This window comes from Entelurus aequoreus, linkage group LG03 (genome assembly GCF_033978785.1).
Source record: "Entelurus aequoreus isolate RoL-2023_Sb linkage group LG03, RoL_Eaeq_v1.1, whole genome shotgun sequence".
Lineage (NCBI taxonomy): Eukaryota > Metazoa > Chordata > Actinopteri > Syngnathiformes > Syngnathidae > Entelurus > Entelurus aequoreus.
In genome coordinates, this window is record NC_084733.1 from 68,363,788 (window position 1) to 68,385,683 (window position 21,896).

The window sequence follows — 21,896 nt, forward strand, 5'->3', positions numbered from 1 at the left end:
GTAAATGACTATTCTAGCTGCAAATGTCTGGTTTTTGGTGCAATATCTACATAGGTGTATAGAGGCCCATTTCCAGCAACTATCACTCTAGTGTTCTAATGGTACAATGTGTTTGCTCATTGGCTCAGAAGGCTAATTGATGATTAGAAAACCCTTGTGCAATCATGTTCACACATCTGAAAACAGTTTAGCTCTTTACAGAAGCTACAAAACTGACCTTCCTTTGAGCAGATTGAGTTTCTGGAGCATCACATTTTTGGGGTCAATTAAACGCTCAAAATGGCCAGAAAAAGAGAACTTTCATCTGAAACTCGACAGTCTATTCTTTTTCTTAGAAATGAAGGCTATTCCACAAAATTGTTTGGGTGACCCCAAACTTTTGAACGGTAGTGTATATTTTGTTGTTTTCTTACTGTACCGAAAATGAACCGAACCGTGACCTCTAAACTGAGGTACGTACCGAACCGAAATGTTTGTGTACCGTTACACCCCTACTGATTATAGAAAAGGATGAAATACAAGTTTTAGTGCTAAACAGATCCAGCTTTAGTGAAACACTAAGCATTATGTAGTAGTATTGCTAAGTGCTGAACAAGAAATATAAACTACGAACAAAATAAAACAATAGCCTACTGTACAATGTCTGCTCTCACTGGGACGCTGACTAATGGGATGTTCATGTTGTTCCACTTTGGATGAAGAATTAATCATAACCCTCAAGCAGGGTTTATTAAAAAAAGTTTCCGCAAACAAGCGTCTTTTCATGTCTTTCTCGCCATTACCGGGCCACAACCTTCTGCTATCCAGGTGAGAGGTATGATTTATAATCAAGAATGAACTTTTACCAACTTAGAGGCGATGCAGCAGCAGGTCAACGGCACAATAAGTCAATATAGCAGCATAAGCTAGTGACAGGTTGTCTGCGTTTGCGCTTATAATAACGATATCCTTAATAATAGGGTCACAAGATGTAAATTGAGTATTGTAAGCGGTTTTTGGATTGTTATTTAGCGGGCTTTATGGGCAGAATAGTGTACTCCCATTAGCTGCATTTTAAGCCGCCTCATAAATGCTGTTTATTACAAGTTAGGATGCATAAAAAAAGAAAAACATGTTCTTGTCTTACATAGGGATTGGGAATGATAGACAAAATTGCCCAAAAAAAGTGCAGTTTCCCTTTTAACGCATGTGACAAGTAACAATTGAAACCCAGACAGAGCGTCTGTTTCCACTGCCTCCGCATTCCTGTGTTAGACATTACTGTGCATCATCCTAGACGTTTTGGATTTTCCCGTCTCTCTCTGCAAGTCAGTCAGGGTCAAGCAAACGTTTTCATCCCAGCAAACTCAAAAGCTGTAAACGGTTAAAGGATTGCAGCCATTTTTGCGTGGAGAGAAAAGTATAACACTGCGCTCCAAGTGGTTTGTGGGCTTGTAGGAAATAACAAGGTATCAACAAGGGAAGCGCGGTATTGTCTTTGCATCTGAGCTAGAAAAAAGAAAGAGTAGTGGAAAGGGAATTCCCAACTGCCACTATGCAAAAACAATTAGTTCAGGCACAGCTGATGGGAATGCTATTAAGAGAAAACTGTTGATTTTTCAAACGAAATATTCCAACTGCAGCGAGAGAAGATCATGTCTTTCGTGCCATAAAAGTGAAGATTTTTGGTCTCTGTCCCTGTGTCACCTACAGTAAAGACAGGGGGTGGTGGAGGATGGTAGAGCGGTTGTTGAGGTTGACAGATTAGCCTCGGCTTCTTAGAGGAAGACTGATTCTGCTTGGCATAACAAGCCAGTACCTTGGGGGATGCTCGACAGTTGCCCATCCCCATATCCTCGCACAACCAGCCGCCCCCACTCCTTCTTCTCCCTGCTCCTCTGCCTCCACCAACCCCCCTTCCAATAGATCCTCCAGCACTGGAGCCACCGCATCCAGTCAGGCTGACTGAAAACGCGATTTCAAAACATAATTGAGATGTGGGGCGTGTATACGCTGTTTTTAGTCCGAGGTCTGTCGTCGGTGGATAGGATTTATTGATTTGACCCCTGTGTGTTTGTCTTACACAAGACTAAAATGGATACAAACAATGTCATGGTTTTCATTTTGAAGCCTGAAAACATGAAAATAGGTCAAAATGTGTGAAGTACTGGAAATTAATAAAAGTTCATGCATTTGTGTGGCACACTGAAAACAACAATGTGCTGGTGTAGCAAAGTGTGCATTTACTTCAACAGAGTATCAGTACTTATGCATGCAGTGTTTCCCACACATTCATTTATTTGTGGCGGCCCGTCACAAAAGAATTACGTCCGCCACAAATAAAAAAATATTTTTTTTATTTTATTTTTTTTTGTCCTGTCCAGCTTCTCAGGCAAATCATATAGATGATGTAGACGCCCATATAGGCTGTTCAGATTTACTTTACAAAAGAGAAGTGTAGGATACTTCTCTTGTTGCCTTATTTGTATTTGACCACTACTGTTTTCTGTTTATTTGTTACTGACTGTGGCAGGACACCTCTGCCTCTGTTTCACTTTATGTTGCTGGTAAATAATATGGTTGTAGAAGTAGGCTAAAGTTAAATTATTTAGTATGCACTAATTAAAGGGGCAGAGCTTTAAGATACATTTTTTGTAAGAACCACAATTAATAAATACATTTCAGTGAATAACTTATTGTTCAAATCTGTATATAAATATGTACATAAAGTGTTGTAATTATATTGTAAAATGGATGGATGGATGGATGGACATTTAAAACAAAACTGTTATTATTAATTAGTAAGTATACATTTTTTGAGCCTTTTTAGAGAAAATCATATCATTGTAGTAAATTATGCAAATTACTCGATGATGTCATGGTGACCACGCCCATAGCCACGCCCCCACCGCCACAGGTATCTTGGCAGTTTATGGGAAACACTGTGCATGTATATCTTCAGCCCTTGCTTACATCAACGGATGGTATTTAAAAGATGGTTTTGGTAATATCCAGGATAGGGGTGTAAAGAGTTGTTTGGTTTGTGAATTTGTGTTACGGAAGCAAAGCGTCTCGCTAGGTACAGTAAATGCAACAACTGCCTCATGCTCTGTCTTCGTTTTTGTGAATGTGATGTACAGTTAGGGATGTAACAATATGAACATTTTACATCACGGTTGTTAGAGGTGGGGGAAATAATCGATTTTTAGATGCATGGACGATTATAAAATCGATGAAGAAATGTAAAAATAATTGATGATATATTTAATTAAATAAATAAAATAATGCAGACAGTTAAAATATTTGGCAGCGAGCCCCCTCACTGAGCGATCCAACCAGCTCCTTTATTATAGGGCTCTTATGTTCCAATTTTGCACACATTTGTATTCATTTAATAAATGTGATGGTAATTAATTTAATTGTTTCTTATTTCAAATAGATAGATAGTACTTTATTGTTTCCTTCAGGAGAGTTCCCTCAGGAAAAATAAAAAAATGCACTGTTTTTAAATGTTGCAAGTGATAAACGCCTATTTAGTGAAACAAAAACAAATGTAAAACTGCATCAATATACAGTACAGGCCAAAAGTTTGGACACACCTTCCTAATTCAATGCGTTTTCTTTATTTTTATGACTATTTACATTGTAGATTGTCACTGAAGGCATCAGAACTATGAATGAACACATGTGGAGTTATGTACTTGACAAAACATTTTGAAATAACTGAAAACATGTTTTATATTCTAGTTTCTTCAAAATAGCCACCCTTTGCTCTGATTACTGCTTTGCACACTCTTGGCATTCTCTCGATGAGCTTCAAGAGGTAGTCACCTGAAATCGATAGAATGCCAAGAGTGTGCAAAGCAGTAATCAGAGCATAGGGTGGCTATTTTGAAGAAACTGGAATATAAAACATATTTTTAATTATTTCACCTTTTTTTGTTAAGTTCATAACGCCACATGTGTTCATTAATAGTTTTGATGCCTTCAGTGACAATCTATAATATAAAGAAAACACATTGAATGAAAAGGTGTGTCCAAACTTTCGGCATGTACTGTACATAAATTACAGAGGCATCAATAATCAATTTTTTAATGGATTCGTAGCTCCTGAATCGTAATCGAATCGTGAGTTACCCAAATATTCCCAACTCAATGGTTATTGTGGGCAAACTTATCTGGGTCATCATTATTATTGCGGTATTGTTGAATGTGCTCTTTTGAGCTATTCTTTTTATTTTTATAACTAAAATAAATCAACACACATTATACTTTTTTGGCAAAAAACATTAAATATTATTCTGGCATTTTAAGAGATGTACTTTTGAGTGTTTGAATATGTTTATTTTCCATTTTAATTTGTAAACATTTTAAAAAATGTTAACGATTTGATAACATTTTATTGATAAAGGCACAGTAGTGTTTACATACACTTCTTGTCGTAGACAATTCTTTTGAGTATAGAACGATCACTCTGTTGTAAGAGAGCACAGCTTGTATGTTCCATGTACACAATTGAATATTTTAGTTGCTCAGACAGCAATGTTTTTTTATATAAATTTAGATTGGGTATATCTTTCTTCATGGGGAAAGACGTTACTGTGTCTCGTATTCATTTTAGCTTTTCAAGCTAGCTAACGAGTCTGTGAGTTTAGGAAAGTGTGGTTATCACGGTTTTTCGATCATTTTAATTGATCATATTAATCACGGTGGCAGAGGGGTTAGTGCGTCTGCCTCACAATACGAAGATCTGAGTAGTCTTGGGTTCAATCCCGGGTTTGGGATCTTTCTGTGTGGAGTTTGCATGTTCTCCCCGTGACTGTGTGGGTTCCCTCCGGGTACTCCGGCTTCCTCCCACCTCCAAAGACATGCACCTGGGGATAGGTTGATTGGCAACACTAAATTGGCCCTAGTGTGTGAATGTGAGTGTGAATGTTGTCTGTCTATCTGTGTTGGCCCTGTGATGAGGTGGCGACTTGTCCAGGGTGTACCCCGCCTTCTGCCCAATTGTAGCTGAGATAGGCTCCAGCACCCCCCGCAACCCCGAAGGGAATAAGCGGTAGAAAATGCATGGATGGATATTGATTTAAAACTAACCATACTAACCATCTGAATTCTTACAGAGGTCATCATTATCACCGTTTATCGTTACATCTCAGTGCATGCGTTTTTCAGAAGGAACAATACGATTGTTTTTAAAAAAAGATTTGAAATTGTTTTCAGTCTCAAAAAACTGCCATTATACAAAACCCAAAACCAGTGAAGTTAGCATGTTGTGTAATTCGTAAATACAAACAGAATACAATGATTTGCAAATCCTTTTCAACTTGCATTCCATTGAAAGGACTGCAAAGACAAGATATTTATTGTTCGAACACACGGCGCTCAAAAATCTGTCAAAATGTTTTAGTACGACCTTGGTAAGCTACAAAGCCGCACCATTTGATGGTTTGTCGGCGCATCATGGCGACCTTGGTGCTTCAACATACGGGTTTTATTATGGTGTTTGTGTATAAGGACCCCAACATGGCATCCATTAGGAGACATGTTATCTTGTGGGTGTTTTTTTTCGCAATTTTACGCAAAACCAACTTTTCTTACCCATTGGTACCTGCTGATGTGTATTTTGGATCTGCACAAGTCCCGAAAATGTCCACCATTGTAGTCCGCGCCTTAGTCATTCCTCCTCCGCTGTTGCTATTTCTAATATAAAGTAGCATACAGTTCTAACTAGGGTAGTACAGTAAACCGGTGTTAGTATAGTACCGCAATACTAATGAATCATTTTCGATACTATACCGCCTCTGAAAAGTACCCGTCCGCAACCCCCATTTGTGGTATCATCCAAAACTAATGTAAAGTATCAAACAACAGAAGAATAAGTGATTATTACAGTTGAACATAAGTGTAGATAGAACATGTTAAAAGACAAAAAAGCATATACTAACAGTAAATGAACAAGTATATTAATAATTCATTTTCTACCACTTGTCCTTAATAATTTTGGCAAAATAATAGAATGATAAATGACACAACATGTTACTGCATATGTCAGCAGCTAAATTAGGAGTCTTTGTTTGCTTACTTACTAATAAAAGACAAGTTGTCTTGTATGTTCACTATTTTATTTAAGGACAAACTTGCAATAAGAAACATATGTTTAATGTACCCTAAGATTTTTTGTTAAAATAAAGCCAATAATGCAATTTTTTGTGGTCCCCTTTATTTAGAAAAGTACTGAGAAGTATCGAAATCATTTTGGTACCGGTACCAAAATATTGGTATCGGGACAACACTAGTTCTAACTTATATCTGTCGCTAGACTCGTTATGGAAGTGCTAAAAACTACGGGTACAACAAAGATGACGGGAGAGGACTCTGTCGAAGAAAATAGGTATGAATATTGACATGAATAGACCCGCTCATTGGCAGTGGGCCTTATAATCCGGTGCTTCCTAAACTCCAAAAAATACGGTACTACAATAATCCATAACTGCAGCCCTACAGTCCAGTGTGAATGACCCCTAAAACCAGCAGCTGAACTTGAGTTTGATAATGACAGATGATGCCACTGCACTTGTGGTTCTACAGGGGAGGAGGAATCAGGTAGGAATTAACCTCAATTCATCCCCCTCCTCTTCTCCCCTGCGTGGCACATTCCTAAAGAAAGACTATTTAGGGCCAACCCTCATGCACTGGCTTTACTGGAAGCCACCCTTCATACACACACACACACAGCAAATCCCTCCCTTTACCCCCCAAAGACACACAGCCACACGTCCCCGCTGTTCATGAATAATCCAGGCCAGCCGACAGGCCATCGCACTCAGCCTTGTGGGGGGAAGACGCTAGAACAAAAGACGGGCAGCTATTGCTGTGTAGGCTCCGATGAGAACACAATGGGGACCAGTGTGAGTGCAGACCAGGGCAAGAGGACTTCACAGCAGAACCACGTATCCAAGGCCCGACATGCCAGAGAGCAGCGCCGGGAACTGTGCCTGCTTGGCTTCATTCTGATAATAAAACTATCCTCTCATCTCTGCCTGCCAAAGCACAAGACATGAAAAAAAGAAGATCCCCTTAGTGAAGCCCTTCTCGCTTAAACGGGTTAGAAAACTCTGTTTAACCCCATCAAGATGAGCTGTTTTTAATATGCTCAGGGACTTAAAGATGGACATTTTTATTTTAACAAGGACATCAGCGCCCTTTGTCCTGATTCGACCGCTGAGCAGCGCATCCCCCCCGGATCCCCCCACCGCGGTTTTCTGTTCCAGTCCAGTTCACACCTTACGACGCCTTGAAAGTATTTGACATCTCCAAACACAGGACGCGCCCGGAGGAGCAGATGTGGCCGGGCCGGGGGCCACAGAAGCAGTTATTGTATCAGACTTCTTGCTCCTCGTGGCGGGGAGGAGTCATGATGCTAGGATCACCGCATGCCCCGTCACGAACCGTCCCAACGGCCACGCGGCGGGTGGCATTGCGACACGCGTGCCACTCACTTTTATTGCTAAAGTGCCTCATGTTAATAATACACCCTGATGTTGCTAATACGCCATTAAGCTCTTCTCTCAGCAATTAATCATCAGATTAAATTTGCACACTCGTAATTAGGACACAGCAGAGACTAAGCCTTTTAATGAATTCTCTCCCTCATACCGAGCTGGACAAATACGCCTCATTTGCATATCTCAGGGACGGCAACATAAGGAGAAACACTGCGTACAGCATTGGCAATGTGGACCCAAATCCAGTAATGACTGAAATATAAAAATGTTTTAATAATTATTAGGGGTGCTCCAAAAAATAGATGTACATCCCAACCTCAATTTTTGTTCATTCCGATTCTAAATCGATTCATCATTTTTGAAAATCGATTAAAAAAGAGAATTTTTTGCATTTTTTAAGAATCAGTTTTTGGAAAAACATTTAACAACTATTATTGGTATTATTATTGTTATTATTACTGATCCTGTTGCTTTTATAACTTGTGTTTTTTTAGTATTGTATGGTATGTCTTCTAAATTGCTTTATAAATTGTGTTTATTTTATTTAGTAAATAATATAAAGATGGGATTGGGTTGGAGTTGCTCTATTTTCTTTTATTAGATTGATTACCATTCTGTGATTTTGGTAAATACATTTTTTAAATACATTTTAAAAATATGTTTTGTAGGCCAACACTGTGCGTACAAGTCTTAGGTCAGCAGCAAAGAGGAACTATTATAAACTATAACCTGTAAAGTTTTATTATGATTTATGCTCAGTGGTTAGAGTGTCCGCCCTGAGATCGTGAGTTCAAATCCCAGCCGAGTCATACCAAAGACTATAAAAATGGGACCCATTACCTCCCTGATTGGCACTCAGGATCAAGGGTTGGATTTGGGGTTTAAATCACCAAAATGATTCCCGAGCGTGGCCACCGCTACTGCTCACTGCTCCCCTCACCTACAAGGGGGTGGAACAAGGGGATGAGTCAAATGCAGAGGGTAATTTCACCACACCTAGTGTGTGTGTGACTATCAGTGGTACTTTTAACTTTTATATTAAATACTGTATTACGAGAATTGTGTTAAATGAGAATCGAATCGTCCGCCCAAGAATCGGAATCGTATAAAATCGTGAGGTGTTCAATGATTCCCACCTCTAATGATCCTAATTTTTTCACACAACTGTATAGGGCTGCAATGATTAGAAAAAACCTTTGATTTATATTGTTGCTTTGATAAATCATTTAATGGGTGTAACTAATAACAATTGCCAAAGCCGGACAAAACTTTAAATACGCAGACATAGTTTCTGCACGGCTGCTACAATTAGCGGTGGTGTGTGAGTGCCGTTGTTTTATTATTATTAATGCACACATTTTAAAAGAGCATTTTCAATGTTGATTATGTGCATTTGTTAGAAGAAAAAAAAAAGATTATGGCAAGCAGAATAATCGATTTTAAATATTTTTCCGAAAATACGCATTGAGTCTAAAAAGTGTGTTTTATCCGATTAATGGAACAAACTCATTGATAGATTACTCGATTGTTAAATCGCTGCAGCTCTACAAATATGTATTTGTGTAATCTTCTACTCCTGAACTGCAACACAAAAAACGGTGACAATTTGATAAAAAATGCACACCTACTGTTAAGTCCCAAAGTTGGACCCCCGTAAGTCTGACTGACTTGAAATTAGTGCTGGACCGATTACTAGTAGAGTAGTCAAGAGGGCCGATAACCGATATTTGCAGCCAATATTCATGTTAAGGAAAAGCTATTTAAACATGAATAGAATGTCAGTAAACAGCTGGACAAGGTTTTAAGTTGTTTTTAGCATTTATCTTTTAGGAAACGTCATGTTTAATGAGGCGCTAAAGTTGTGGTTAATTCAGCAGCAAACAACATGATTTCACAAACAACTTTACTACGTGTGTCTAAGAGGAGCATCAACGTTTGAGTTTCAAAATATGGGAAATCTTCTAGGAAAATTTGTAAAAATATGACAATAACTCACCATCTCCTCATTGTTATACAATGTTATAGCCAACCCGCTCCCACTGCCACTCACACTGGTTTAAATGTAACTTAAAGGGTTTCATTATGTAAAGCGCTTTGAGTCTCTAGAGAAAAAAAGCGCTATATAAATATAATTCACTTCACTATGGCGGTGGGGGCGTGGTTTGGGTTGTGGCAAATATGACATCAAATTATTTGCTGTGATGCATATATTTTCTTTAAAAAAGCAATAAAATAGCCATCCATTTTCTACCGCTTGTTCCTCTCAGGGTCGAGGGGGTGGCTGGAACCTATCCCAGCTGCATTCAGGCGCAAGGCGGGGTACACCCTGGACAAGTCGCTACCTCATTGCAGGGCCAACACAGATAGACAACATTGACACCCAAATTCACACACTAGATAAATACATTTAAAACAAATCTGTTATTAATTATACTATTAACATACAAAACCCAAAACCAGTGAAGTTGGCACGTTGAGTAATTCATAAATAAAAACAAAATACAATGATTTGCAAATCCTTTTCAACTTATATTCAGTTGAATAGACTGCAAAGACAAGATATTTAATGTTCAAACTGGTAAACTTTGTTATTTTTTGCAAATAATCATTAACTTAGAATTTAATGGCATCAACACATTGCAAAAAGGTTTACCACTGTGTTACATGGCCTTTCCTTTTAACAACACCCAGTAAACGTTTGGGAACCGAGGAGACCAATTTTTGAAGCTTTTCAGGTGGAATTCTTTCCCATTCTTGCTTGATGTACAGCTTAAGTTGTTCAACAGTCCGGGGTCTCCGTTGTGGTATTTTAGGCTTCATAATGCTCCACACATTTTCAATGGGATACAGGTCTGGACTACAGGCAGGCCAGTCTAGTACCCGCACTCTTTTACTACGAAGTCACGCTGTTGTAACACGTGCAGAATGTGGCTTGGCATTGTCTTGCTGAAATAAGCAGGGGTGTCCATGAAAAAGACCTTGCTTGGATGGCAACATATGTTGCTCTAAAACCTGCATGTACCTTTCAGCATTAATGGTGCCTTCACAGATGTGTAAGTTACCCATGCTTTGGACACTAATACACCCCAATACCATCACATATGCTGGCTTTTGAACTTTGCGCCTATAACAGTCCGGGTGGTTCTTTTCTTCTTTGGTCCGTAGGACACAACGTCCACAGTTTCCAAAAACAATTTGAAATGTGGACTCGTCAGACCACAGAACACTTTTCCAGTTTGCATCAGTCCATCTTAGATGAGCTTGGGCCCATGAAGCTGGCTGTGTGTCTGGGTGTTGTTGATAAATGGCTTTCAATTTGCATAGTAGAGTTTTAACTTGCACTTACAGATGTAGCAACAAACTGTAGTTACTGACACTGGTTTTCTGAAGTGTTCCTGAGCCCACATGGTGATATCCTTTACACAGTGATGTCGCTTTTTGATGCTGTACCGCCTGAGGTATCCAAGGTCATGGGCATCACTGCTTACGTGCAGTGATTTCTCCAGATTCTCTGAACCTTTTGATGATATTATGGACCGTAGATGGTGAAATCCCTAAATTCTTTGCAAAAGCTCGTTGAGAAATGTTGTTCTTAAACTGGTCGACAATTTGCTCACGCATTTGTTCACAAAGTGGTGACCCTCGCCCCATCCTTGTTTGTGAACGACTGAGCATTTCATGAAAGCTGCTTTTATATCGAATCATGGCACCCACCTGTTCCCAATTAGCCTGTTCACCTGTGGGATGTTCCAAATAAGTGTTTGATGAGCATTCCTCAACTTTCTTTTTTTTCAAACATATTGCAGGTATCAAATTCCAAATGAGCAAATTTTTGCAAAAAATAACAAAGTTTACCAGTTCGAACATTAAGTATCTTGTCTTTGCTGTCTATTCAAGTGAATATAGGTTGGAAAGGATTTGCAAATCATTGTACTGATTTACACAACATGCCAACTTCACTGGTTTTAGGTTTTGTATTTATGTATGTTGTGTAAATATACAGTGCATGTGTGTATGTGTATATATATATATATATATATATATATATATATATATATATATATATATATATATATATAAAGCCACTACTTTTGTCCTATGCTTTGAACCCTATGGCTTATAAAACGGTGCAGCTAATTGATGGCTTTTATTTTTCACTAACGACCGTAATGTTTTGTATTCAACAAATAGTTTTCAGAAAACACCCACAGAGACATTGAAATGGTGTGTTATTGTTTGTGTTATGGCGCCATATTTTGGACGAGTTTACTAACTGCACTTACTACGCTCACTACACCATTTCCTTCTGTTTACTGCTTTGAACCGGAAGTGCAAGTACCATTCCGTCTACTAGACATTCATAGCGTTCTACTCGTATGATTTCTTAATTCGTCACTCCAAACACATTTGTTAGTCCATCCATCCATTTTTTACCGCTTGTCCCTTTTGGGGTCGCGGGGGGTGCTGTTTACAATATATCTAAAACAATTCGTACTTACTGGTGCTAAACAGTCACGTGTTGGATAGTAGTGTTTTCATGCATATTTGTACGCGCTATCGTGATGTGATCAAGATAGCGTTGTTAGCATGAGCTAATATGCTAACACTTTTTTTTACAAGCGTCCGTCCGTGTTAGTATTATTAACTACAACGGCATTCTTTTTGTGTTGTTTTAGTTTCACAAATTCTTCAGTAAATTCACCAAAACGTCACCGTGGAGTTATTGATTCTGTTTAGCTGATTGGAGAGCTAACTTCCGCAGCTAGTGGGTCCATGATGATGCTTTTGCTTTGTTTGATCAGCCGTTTTACTGCCCTGTTACAGACACCGTTTGGAAACAATTAAAGTATGTAAATAAGCATTTACAGAATATTTCTGTGTAAATAACTCATTTCACAATTTGTATATCTGCGGTTAATAGTCCTAATATGTAAAAAAAAATGTTCTTCTAAAATGTAGTCTGTGCGGATTATATACCGGTGCGCTCTATAGTCCGGTAAATGCGGTACTTATTCTAGAAGTTTGAGGATATATGTATTACATTAGCATGTTTTACATATCAACCCAGAGGAGAGTGCAGTGAATTTTAAAACGTACAAGTAAATAAATACGCACCAGTGCCTCCCATTGACACAAGCAGTCAGAGAGTTGGATCTCTGTGTATCTTTGAGCTGTTAATAGATGTGAAATTAACACTTTACTGTTTGTACGCTCTATGACTCATTTACTGGTTGTTCATGTTTTTGGCTTCAGTTTCATCTCTCTGTGTCACAAACACTAGGGTGTGTGTTTATAATTGTTATGGTCTGTAGTGTGTGTGGTGTACTAAGACCTGACCATTGACAATGTGTGTTGTGTTACGCCAACAATCAGACGTTACCTAACGTAGTATTTTGAGAGCAGGAGGGTAGAAAGACTGCCGACTCCATTGTGGTGGCATATAAACACTTTGTCCGACTTACTCCGAGCTTCATTCTGTTGTTTTGCTCCAGAAGTGTCAGTCAGTTTAATGTCCCAGGGAGGGTCCAGAGGAAAAAGTGTGTTGAAACTCTGATCTCCAGTCTCATAAACAAACCTACTAAGAGTCAGCCGAAGAGATGTTTGAACTCTCGACCATCATGTGTCCCGAGTAGTCCTCCGCCCACAGAACCCTCCCACAGCCTGAAGGTAGGGAATCAGACCTCAGAGCTCTGTGACTCACTTTCTGTATGACAATCTAGCAACAGCTCCCGGATGGAGGAACTGTCATCCAACTGGCCTTCTTTGCGTAAATGAGCGCTGATGCTTGTACACCTCATTATCTAGTAGTGTTGAAATGTTAGCACACACCATGACAACAACGGCATGCATGCCATTTTTGTACTTGATGCTTTTAGTAATGTAACAGATTGATAGAGTAGATCAATAGATGGAGGTGGGAATCACCAAGAAAATCATCTCATCATGCATTATCTTGAATGTATGAACATCTTGTAGTCTTAAGTGTTTTCTCATGAATTGCATCACATTCACATAAAATGTAGTTTTTGTCATATATACCACAACTTTATTATGTATTATTTGAACAAAATTCTTGTCTAATAATTACCTGTTCCCGTGCACATGAATACTTTTTTTTTTAACCTTATTCACACATTAACTTTTTTTTCTCATTAATCAGAACTTAAAGTTTATAGTTTAAACATTTATTTGGTGGGTATTTTATTTTGTATTATTTTTTTCACTCATTAAAATTTTTTTTTCTCAAATACTGACTATTTCTCTAAAAATGTTAGCTTTTTTGTTACACAAATTGTGCCTTTACTCTAGCAATACTCTTTATTCTCAGAGTATTTAATTTTATATTTAATACTTAAAAACAATTTTTTTTAACTTTAATTTTCTAAATACTTTTTTTCCCTTGTAATTGTATCTATTTGATCATTTGCACATTATTTATTGATGTCAACTTAATAATTGTACCCACTTGGCATCAATGGTGTCACAGCGTTTTAAGTTTTTCTTTGCCCGGATGTGAGTTCAGATCAGGGGACGTTGTTGCGGTTTGTGAAGGCATTTGAAGCACTTGTGATTATTAAGAGCTTTATAAATAAATTGTGATTGATTGATTGCAGCTGAGATAGGCTGGCTCGAGCACCCCCCGCGACCCTGAACGGGACAAGCGGTAGAAAATGGATGGATGGATGATTAAAATGTTTACCTGTTACTTACATTTTAACTTTATCCTAATTTTAAAACTTTTTTTCCCAACATAAAGTCTGACATTTTTGAAAGTTTATCTATTTTCTTATCCTCATTGGGGTCCCGGGTAAACTGGATCATATCCTAGCTGACTTTGGACAAAAAGCAGAGTACACATCAGACTAGAGGCCAGCCAAACGCAGTCTTCCAAGTGTATTTTTGCGACTTTTGAAAATGTTATTTTTATGGTATTCTTTTAACACCATGATGTAATGCAATTGAAAAGGTTACACATACATGTTTTTGTACAAGCTCGTGTCAGATGAAGTAGTCGACAGAGTTCAGTGTGAGAAGTAAAGGCACACATTCGTTTAAAAGTTGTAACATTGAACCTTTTCATTGTTCAGAGTCCAGCCAGTAGACTTTGTTACGTAACCTTGTTTGTGATTATATAACTGAGCAGCTAACATTGTATCCCACACTGATCTGAATGTCAACCACAGTCACACAATTTGTCTAACCTGAGTAAATGGGTTTTAAGTTGGATCAACATAATAATAAGAATGACTAGTGCTTTCAAACTATTAAACATAAATCACACTTTTGCATTTTGAATAATCGCGATTAATCGCAGTAAATTACTTGTGTACATAATTTAAATTACCTTAAAAAAAAAAGACCTTAATATTTTGAAACAAATTACATAGTCCGAATGTCATACAGAAAATGTTCTTTAAATATTTTACTTGAATTCATGTCATTTATTTGTTCACAACTTGGGAACAGTTTTATCTGAAGTACCGGCAGGGTGTAAGTTCTCGGTAACATTTTCCCGCAAGCAAACCAATCGGAGTCTCCTCACTCATTTCTGCACCTTGGTAAAGCAATCGGATCCGCCTTTCAGGCAAACCACCTGCAGCTAAATTAAAGTAGCATGCGCAATCAAAATAAATTGCAAGATTAATCTGTGTTTTACATGATTAACGCAATCATTTTTAGTTACAGCCGTCATCTCATTACAGATATATATATATATATATATATATATATATATATATATATATATATAAATATATATATTCCGAGCGCGACGATGTCACGTTATCGATGGGAAAATGCTTTTTTATACAATATGATTTGCCTGAGCGACTAGGAGACAGCAAGTGTAACAAGCGGTGGAAAATAGATTAGAAAGGACAGATTTAAAAAAAGAAGAAAAAAAAAGTTGGAAGTTGGCCGACCCGTCAGCGATCCTGTTCTGTCCCTCTGTAATGTTTGTCGGATCTTGAAAGGGATTGTGATGAAAATCTAAATTTCCCCTCGGGAAATAATAAAGTACATCTGATTCTGAAAAAAATGTATTTATTTATTTATTTTTCAACTTGGGACTTCATGTGGGCCAGATTTTGGACGCTGGCGGGTCGTAGTTTGGGGAGCACTGAGTTAAAGCATTAAGATTTTTGTTTTATTTTTTATTTATATATTGTGCAATCGTTAGTGCGCAATAAGTATTATTTATTAGGGGTGTGAATCTTTGGGCACCTAACGATTCGATCCAATTCCTGCGGTGACGATTCTATTCAGAATCGATTCAACGCGATTCTCAAACCGATTCTTGCAATGTATTATTTGGTTGAATAAATACAAATGTAACTTTTTCAAAATGGGTTACAGGTTAGAAAAGCTCCTTCTGATTGTATGGAGGTGGCCTAAACATGTCTTTTTAAAAATGTGTTTTTATTTTAAAAACAATTCAATTTAGAATTGGGATGAGCAAGAATCACGATGTGAATACATTTTTTGTGCACCCTTATTCATTACTCATTTTTAGTTTTTCATTATGTTTTACTTCTGTTACTTTATGTAAAAATCTGCACCGCAACCACATCATTACCCAATTGTGGGATAAATACAAATCTATCCTATTAGCCCTAATAACACATTTGAAAATATCTCTTATGATTCCATTGAAACTCAACAAGAGGAGAATATGGCTTTAACCAAGAAGCAAAAACATCCTTTCTCTTATTAAAAGAGCTACATTTCTATAGTCAGATTACGTGGCCGTGTCCTTCGGGACCTCATGGGTTAAATGACATATGGTTATGAAGCTGGAGAGGGAAGCTGTGAATAAAACGGGGGCAACCTCTAAACTGTCTGACCTGAGTGACATTGATTAGAATGAGAATGTGAAGTGTGCACGGTGGCATATAGATGGCTGAGGGGGGTGGTGAGTGCAACGGTTGAGGGGTGGGGGTCTTGTACTGAGAAAGAGGAGACACCGTGACACTACGCCAGAAGTGTACCCAGAAGCCGCCCGCCATTGCGTTTAATTAGCATTTATGCAACTTGTTGCTTCTAATTGTGGCCAAGACGGCTCCCGCCTCACTTTTAAAGCACTACGTCCCGAGGACATAGCCCCCCGTCTCCTGGTCATGTGCACTTTGATGCTTTGATGGCTCTTAATTAGCCGAAACCCCAACTCAGAGACCACTTTATGTGAAGGACCGGACAGAAATAGGTCAGAATTAATGGTCAGCTGTGTGTCTCAAGTGTCTGCGGCCCTGCTTTGAGTTCCATGTTGACATGGGTGGGCCATGCTGGTGGAGGAGAGGCCGATGGGGGTGTAGGGTAAATAGCATGCGTTGGGTTTCAGACAGGAGAAGGAGGAGGGGTGCCGTTGTTCATTGGCTCGCCGTTCCATGCTTATGGCTTTGCTGCATGACTGGGCATTTGTGACAGCCATAGTCCTGCCTGCCACATCTGCCAGGGGGCACTGAGCCCTGAGCCAGTCAGATTACAATCAATCACTTACTGCCATTTGTTTTTCCTTGAGCCCGGCAGTTAAAAATGCATGTGCTGCTTTTGCCTTCAGGTGCTTTTTGGTTGCTGGAGTGAAGCAACACACAAGAGATGTGACAGAGGAGCAAATAGAAATATACAAGCAATTAGCACAAATACAAGCTTGCATACAGACGGATGATAATTATTGGGATTTCCTAAATCTAGGGCATTCTGAAAACAAATACGCTCCACTTATGAGGCTGAAAGACAGCTGTAGGCCGTGTCGGCCGAGAGCCGCGGTAAACGACGTATTACCTGCATAGTAATGACTTTCTGAGCTGAACCTTCCTTTTAGTGGAAGTAGGTTTTTGGGTCGCTACTGTAACGTGTCCCTGACAAGAGATAGCCTTCACCACGCCGGCTCGTCTGTTGCCATGGAAGCATGGACAACCCATGATAAATGAGGATAAGACGCAAGTTGTTGTTGTTTTTTTTTAAGGTGGGGGGGTTGTCCTCCATTGTTATGTTTTGCCTTTCAGCCAGGCTCCTCCTAGAAATGGCAACAGGTCGTCATCCTTGACCTGGGAGGTTCTTTATAGAGGAGCTGGTTTCACTCAGTTACATTTTTTTACTAGCATGAAATGACTAAAAATCAGATCATCAGGGATAAACAAAACCTGCTCATTATGCAAGTTGAATGTACACTACAGCTTTTACATGTCACACAATCGACAGTGTACTTAATCACTCATTTGCCAACATGTTCTTCTCCTCGACGTCAACGTGCGAATACCCCCTTTCTCTTTTGTTCCCCGCAGTATATCAAGATCCCTACTCCAACTTCAGAATCTCCCGGTGGATTCCGAGTCTTCTCCTTCTACCTATCCAGCGACAGCAAGGACAAGCCTCAGTCCAGCTTCGATTGCATTCATCAGTATGTTTCAGGGTAAGCAGCACACGTTACACATGGAGAAAGTCTTTCCAAATAGAAGCAAGGCATACATATGACTAAAATATGCATATTAAACATAGAAAACAGTTAAAAGAACCGGTTGTGAAGTAAAAAAAACAACAAATATTTAGTAGCCCTAAAGATGTATCCGGTATTAGTTGGTCAACTTTAGGGTTGCAAAGTTTCCGCAAAATATCCGTGGGACGTCAATTAAGGAGTGTATCATATTTTCCGGACGATAGAGTGCATCATTATATTAGCCGAACCCACTAAATTTCAGGAAAAAATATTTTTCCGTATATTAGCCGCACCGGACTATAAGCCGCAGATATATACGTAGTAAAATGCGTTGTTTACACAGAAATATTTTGTAAATGTTTATTTACATACCTTTATTGTTTCCAAACGGTGCCTGTGACACGGCAGTAAAACGGTTGATCAAACGAAACCTTAGCAGAAGCTAGCTCTCCAATCAGCTAAACAGATTTAGTAACTCCACAGTGACGTTTTGGTGAATTTACTGAGGAATTTGTGAAACTGAAACAATACAAAAATAATTCCATTGTAAGTTAATAATACTAACACAGACCCTCGTAAACGAGTTAGCGTATTAGATAGTGCTAACGACGCAAGCTTCATTACATTACAACAGCACGTACAAATACTGTATGCATGAAAACACTCCTACAGATGGGACGGTATAGTGAGTAAGAATTGTTTTAGTTATATTGTAAAACTTACAAACGTTGCTTGGAGTTATGAAGAATTCATACGAGTAGAACCATTATGGACAGTTAAACAAAACGCCACTTCTACTTCCAGTTTAAAGCTTTAAACAGCAGGAAACACTTGCAGGCATTCCCCCAGCAGCATCTGCAGTTAGCGAACTAATCCAGAAGATGGCGTTGTTGCACAAACAATAACACACCATTTAAGGGTATTTGCATGTGTTTAATGAAAAGTATTTGCTTTATGGCCGTCAACGAAGAAAAATCCATAAATTAGTCGCACCGTTTTATAAGCCACGGGGGTCAGAGCGTGGGGGAAAAAGTAGCAGCTTTTAGTCCGGAATTTATGGTAGTTTTGGATATATTCCAAATTAGAAACTTGATTTACAGTATTTGATAAAAGCAAGGATTCCTACATGGATTACATATTCAAACCAAATGCGATATATCCTACATTTCCCACCTCTTTCCAACCCTCGTCAATCAATAGCCATTAAATAAATATATTCCAGAGTGAAACTGTCACCCTCATTAAACATTTTTGACTTTAAATGCAATGTAAAGTAACTGTAAACCAAGTGTAAATTACTGTAAAAGTAGGGCAGCACAATTATGGCAACATTTATAATCATGATTACGTTACATCTACATTAAAAACACAATTATTCATTTTGATTATTTCGAGAGGAACAAGCGGTAGAAAATGTTAAGTAAAATATAGTGTTTCCCACAGATCCCAGACGATCACCTTTATTTAATCTGGCAGCCAAAATTGTGAGCATGGTTACAATTGTAATAATTGTGCAGCTCTATTTAACATGATACAAACAATAAGAGTAAATACTCTCTTAAGCCTACCGGTAATTACAAATGACACGGGTACGATTAAAGTCACATTGCATGTATAGCATGTTTTTTTTTTCCTTTACAGTCCAATGTTTTTTAACTGTGGTCCGGATGGGCCGCAGTGGTACTCAGTTGTAATACACTTTTCCACCACTTGTGGCAGTAATAAAAATATCATACTAACAAAAGAAGTTTGATTGATTGAGATTGAGACTTTTATTAGTAGGTTGCACAGTGAAGTACATATTCCGTACAATTGACCACTAAATGGTAACACCCGAATAAGTTTTTCAACTTGTTTAAGTCGGGGTCCACTTAAATTGATTCATGATACAGATATATACTATCATATAGACTATCATCATAATACAGTCATCACACAAGATAATCACATTGAATTATTTACATTATTTACAAAGTCTGGAGCTTAATTCACAGATAAGTTTCTTAAGCGCAAAAATTATGACTAAAGTGGTGACACTGTATTTTCATTTTTTTTTAGGCACATCAGACAGTACCGTGATAATAATAGCTGATCATTTTGGTCACAATAACCTTGATATAAATGTTTTATATCGATACAGTAGCTCCTTGCAGTTAATTTTTTCAACCTCCGTTGTGCAGGTTTCGATCTATATTTTCCCTTCAGTGTTATTTACATTAAAAATGGTTCTGCTGTTGCAGTGTTGGGATTTTGAAGTGCTGGTGTTATGCCAACATCAGATAATTCAGGCATTATATAATCAGTTAACCTAGGTTTCACAAGAATGCACAAGAACCAGTTGTGTAGTCTTGCTAAAGATCTCAAGTGAGATACTAATTGGTATTAATAAAGCACAGTTTAGGGGCAAAGGGTTGAAGATACATTTCATGTGTTACTGGTTTTGGATCAATCGATGTCGCTCAGCGCACTAAACCAGTGGTTGACAAGAAACCAGTGAAAGAAGCAGTTGTGTGGTTTCCCTAAAGACCACAAAGATGTGACCAGTATTAATAATGCACAAGCGTGTTAATTTCAGCTGATGGTTTTGGACTAATGAATAGTCTAAGTTAGTCAAAGAAGGGGTTGTGTAGTGTTAGCAAAGAGCTCAAAGATGTTGCCAGTAGCATCCAAATGCACTAAACTGATGCTTGACGAGGGAGCAGTCAAAGAAGCACTTGTGTGGTTTTGGCAAAGCGCTGAGCCAGAGACTCCTTTGTAAATCTGATACACATTTGTCCTTCTTCTGGAAAGAGAGGGCAGGGATCAGCTGGAGGGCCAGGGCAGCATTCAGGACAAGATCACAGTTTGTGCCACCGATGACTCCTACCAGGCGACACGGGAGCGCATGTCCCAGGTGGAGAAGGACATCTGGAGCCGGTCAGCCATCGAGATAAAACCCGGGCCAAGTAAGTGTTCAAATACCAAGTGGGGTTAATGTACCTCGAAAGCTTCTCGACTACTTTTTCCTCACTATTCCATCCTGCTGAGAATTGCCATATGGCGTTGAGGCTATCACATATTCAAAGTGCATTTTTGCAATTATTCCTGCCTCTTTGTCTGATTGTTGCTTGGATTTTGACCAGATTGCTCTGGCGGTCTGCCAACATTCCCGCCAGAGCAATAATATAACTCGCTAACAAGTCTCGCACTGATCAGGATTCGCTAAAAATAGAATTTCATGACCGAGATTTAATCCACTTGATGAAATACTTGATAGTGTCTTCTTAAGCAGAGAATATAGTCAACTGGAAAGAACTGGAAGTGAAATGGAGAAAGCAATTTGAGCTGTAAAGTCGTATGTATAATAAAAGGACACATTCTGTGTGAAAGGACGCCTGAAGCATACTAGTTATGTTAGACGATGTAGGAAACACAAGCGTATACAAAATAATTCTCCTTGACAGTTGTCACATAACAGTCCTAATGAATAGATCATTTATGTGCATTATCTAATAACGCACCCCGTCGTTCGGTGTACTCTTTAAAATGTCAGTAATAAAATGTTTTAAAAAATGTTGCAAAGATGGTACCTACTTGGCTCGGCACCACCAGATACTATGAAACACTCCAGTACACACCTCTCATTGTATGATTTGGTTTCCGAGTTTTTGCGGAAATATGAGGGGGATAAGACAGAGAGACAGCAAAAACAACAACAACAGAAAAACATCAGCAAATACAATGTGTACAAATATGATAGGAAAGAACCAGTTTGTGAAGTAAATATTAATAACACAGAAATGACAATGAACATTATTGCACTACAAATGGAGCAATAAAAATACCAATAGAAATAACACTATTGATAATGAATAACAATAATAATTACCTCTATTATCACCATTAAAATTGCTTCAAATGCAACAATATATAAATGTAGTGAATACTTGAATTACAAAAGAAAGCAAATAAGGGGGGGTGGATGAAAGAGGAGT

General features: G+C 38.4%; 1 protein-coding gene across 2 annotated transcripts in view; it reads left to right on the plus strand.

Annotated features, from left to right (window-relative positions):
- Nucleotides 1-21,896, plus strand: part of LOC133646787 (RNA polymerase II elongation factor ELL) — a 216,748-nt gene that overhangs the window by 161,133 nt on the left and 33,719 nt on the right. For both annotated transcript variants that reach the window (XM_062042556.1, XM_062042557.1), the window contains exons 5-6: nucleotides 17,771-17,898; nucleotides 20,713-20,867. In XM_062042556.1, the coding sequence (XP_061898540.1) occupies nucleotides 17,771-17,898; nucleotides 20,713-20,867 (283 nt within the window). The remainder of the gene's footprint in view (nucleotides 1-17,770; nucleotides 17,899-20,712; nucleotides 20,868-21,896) is intronic.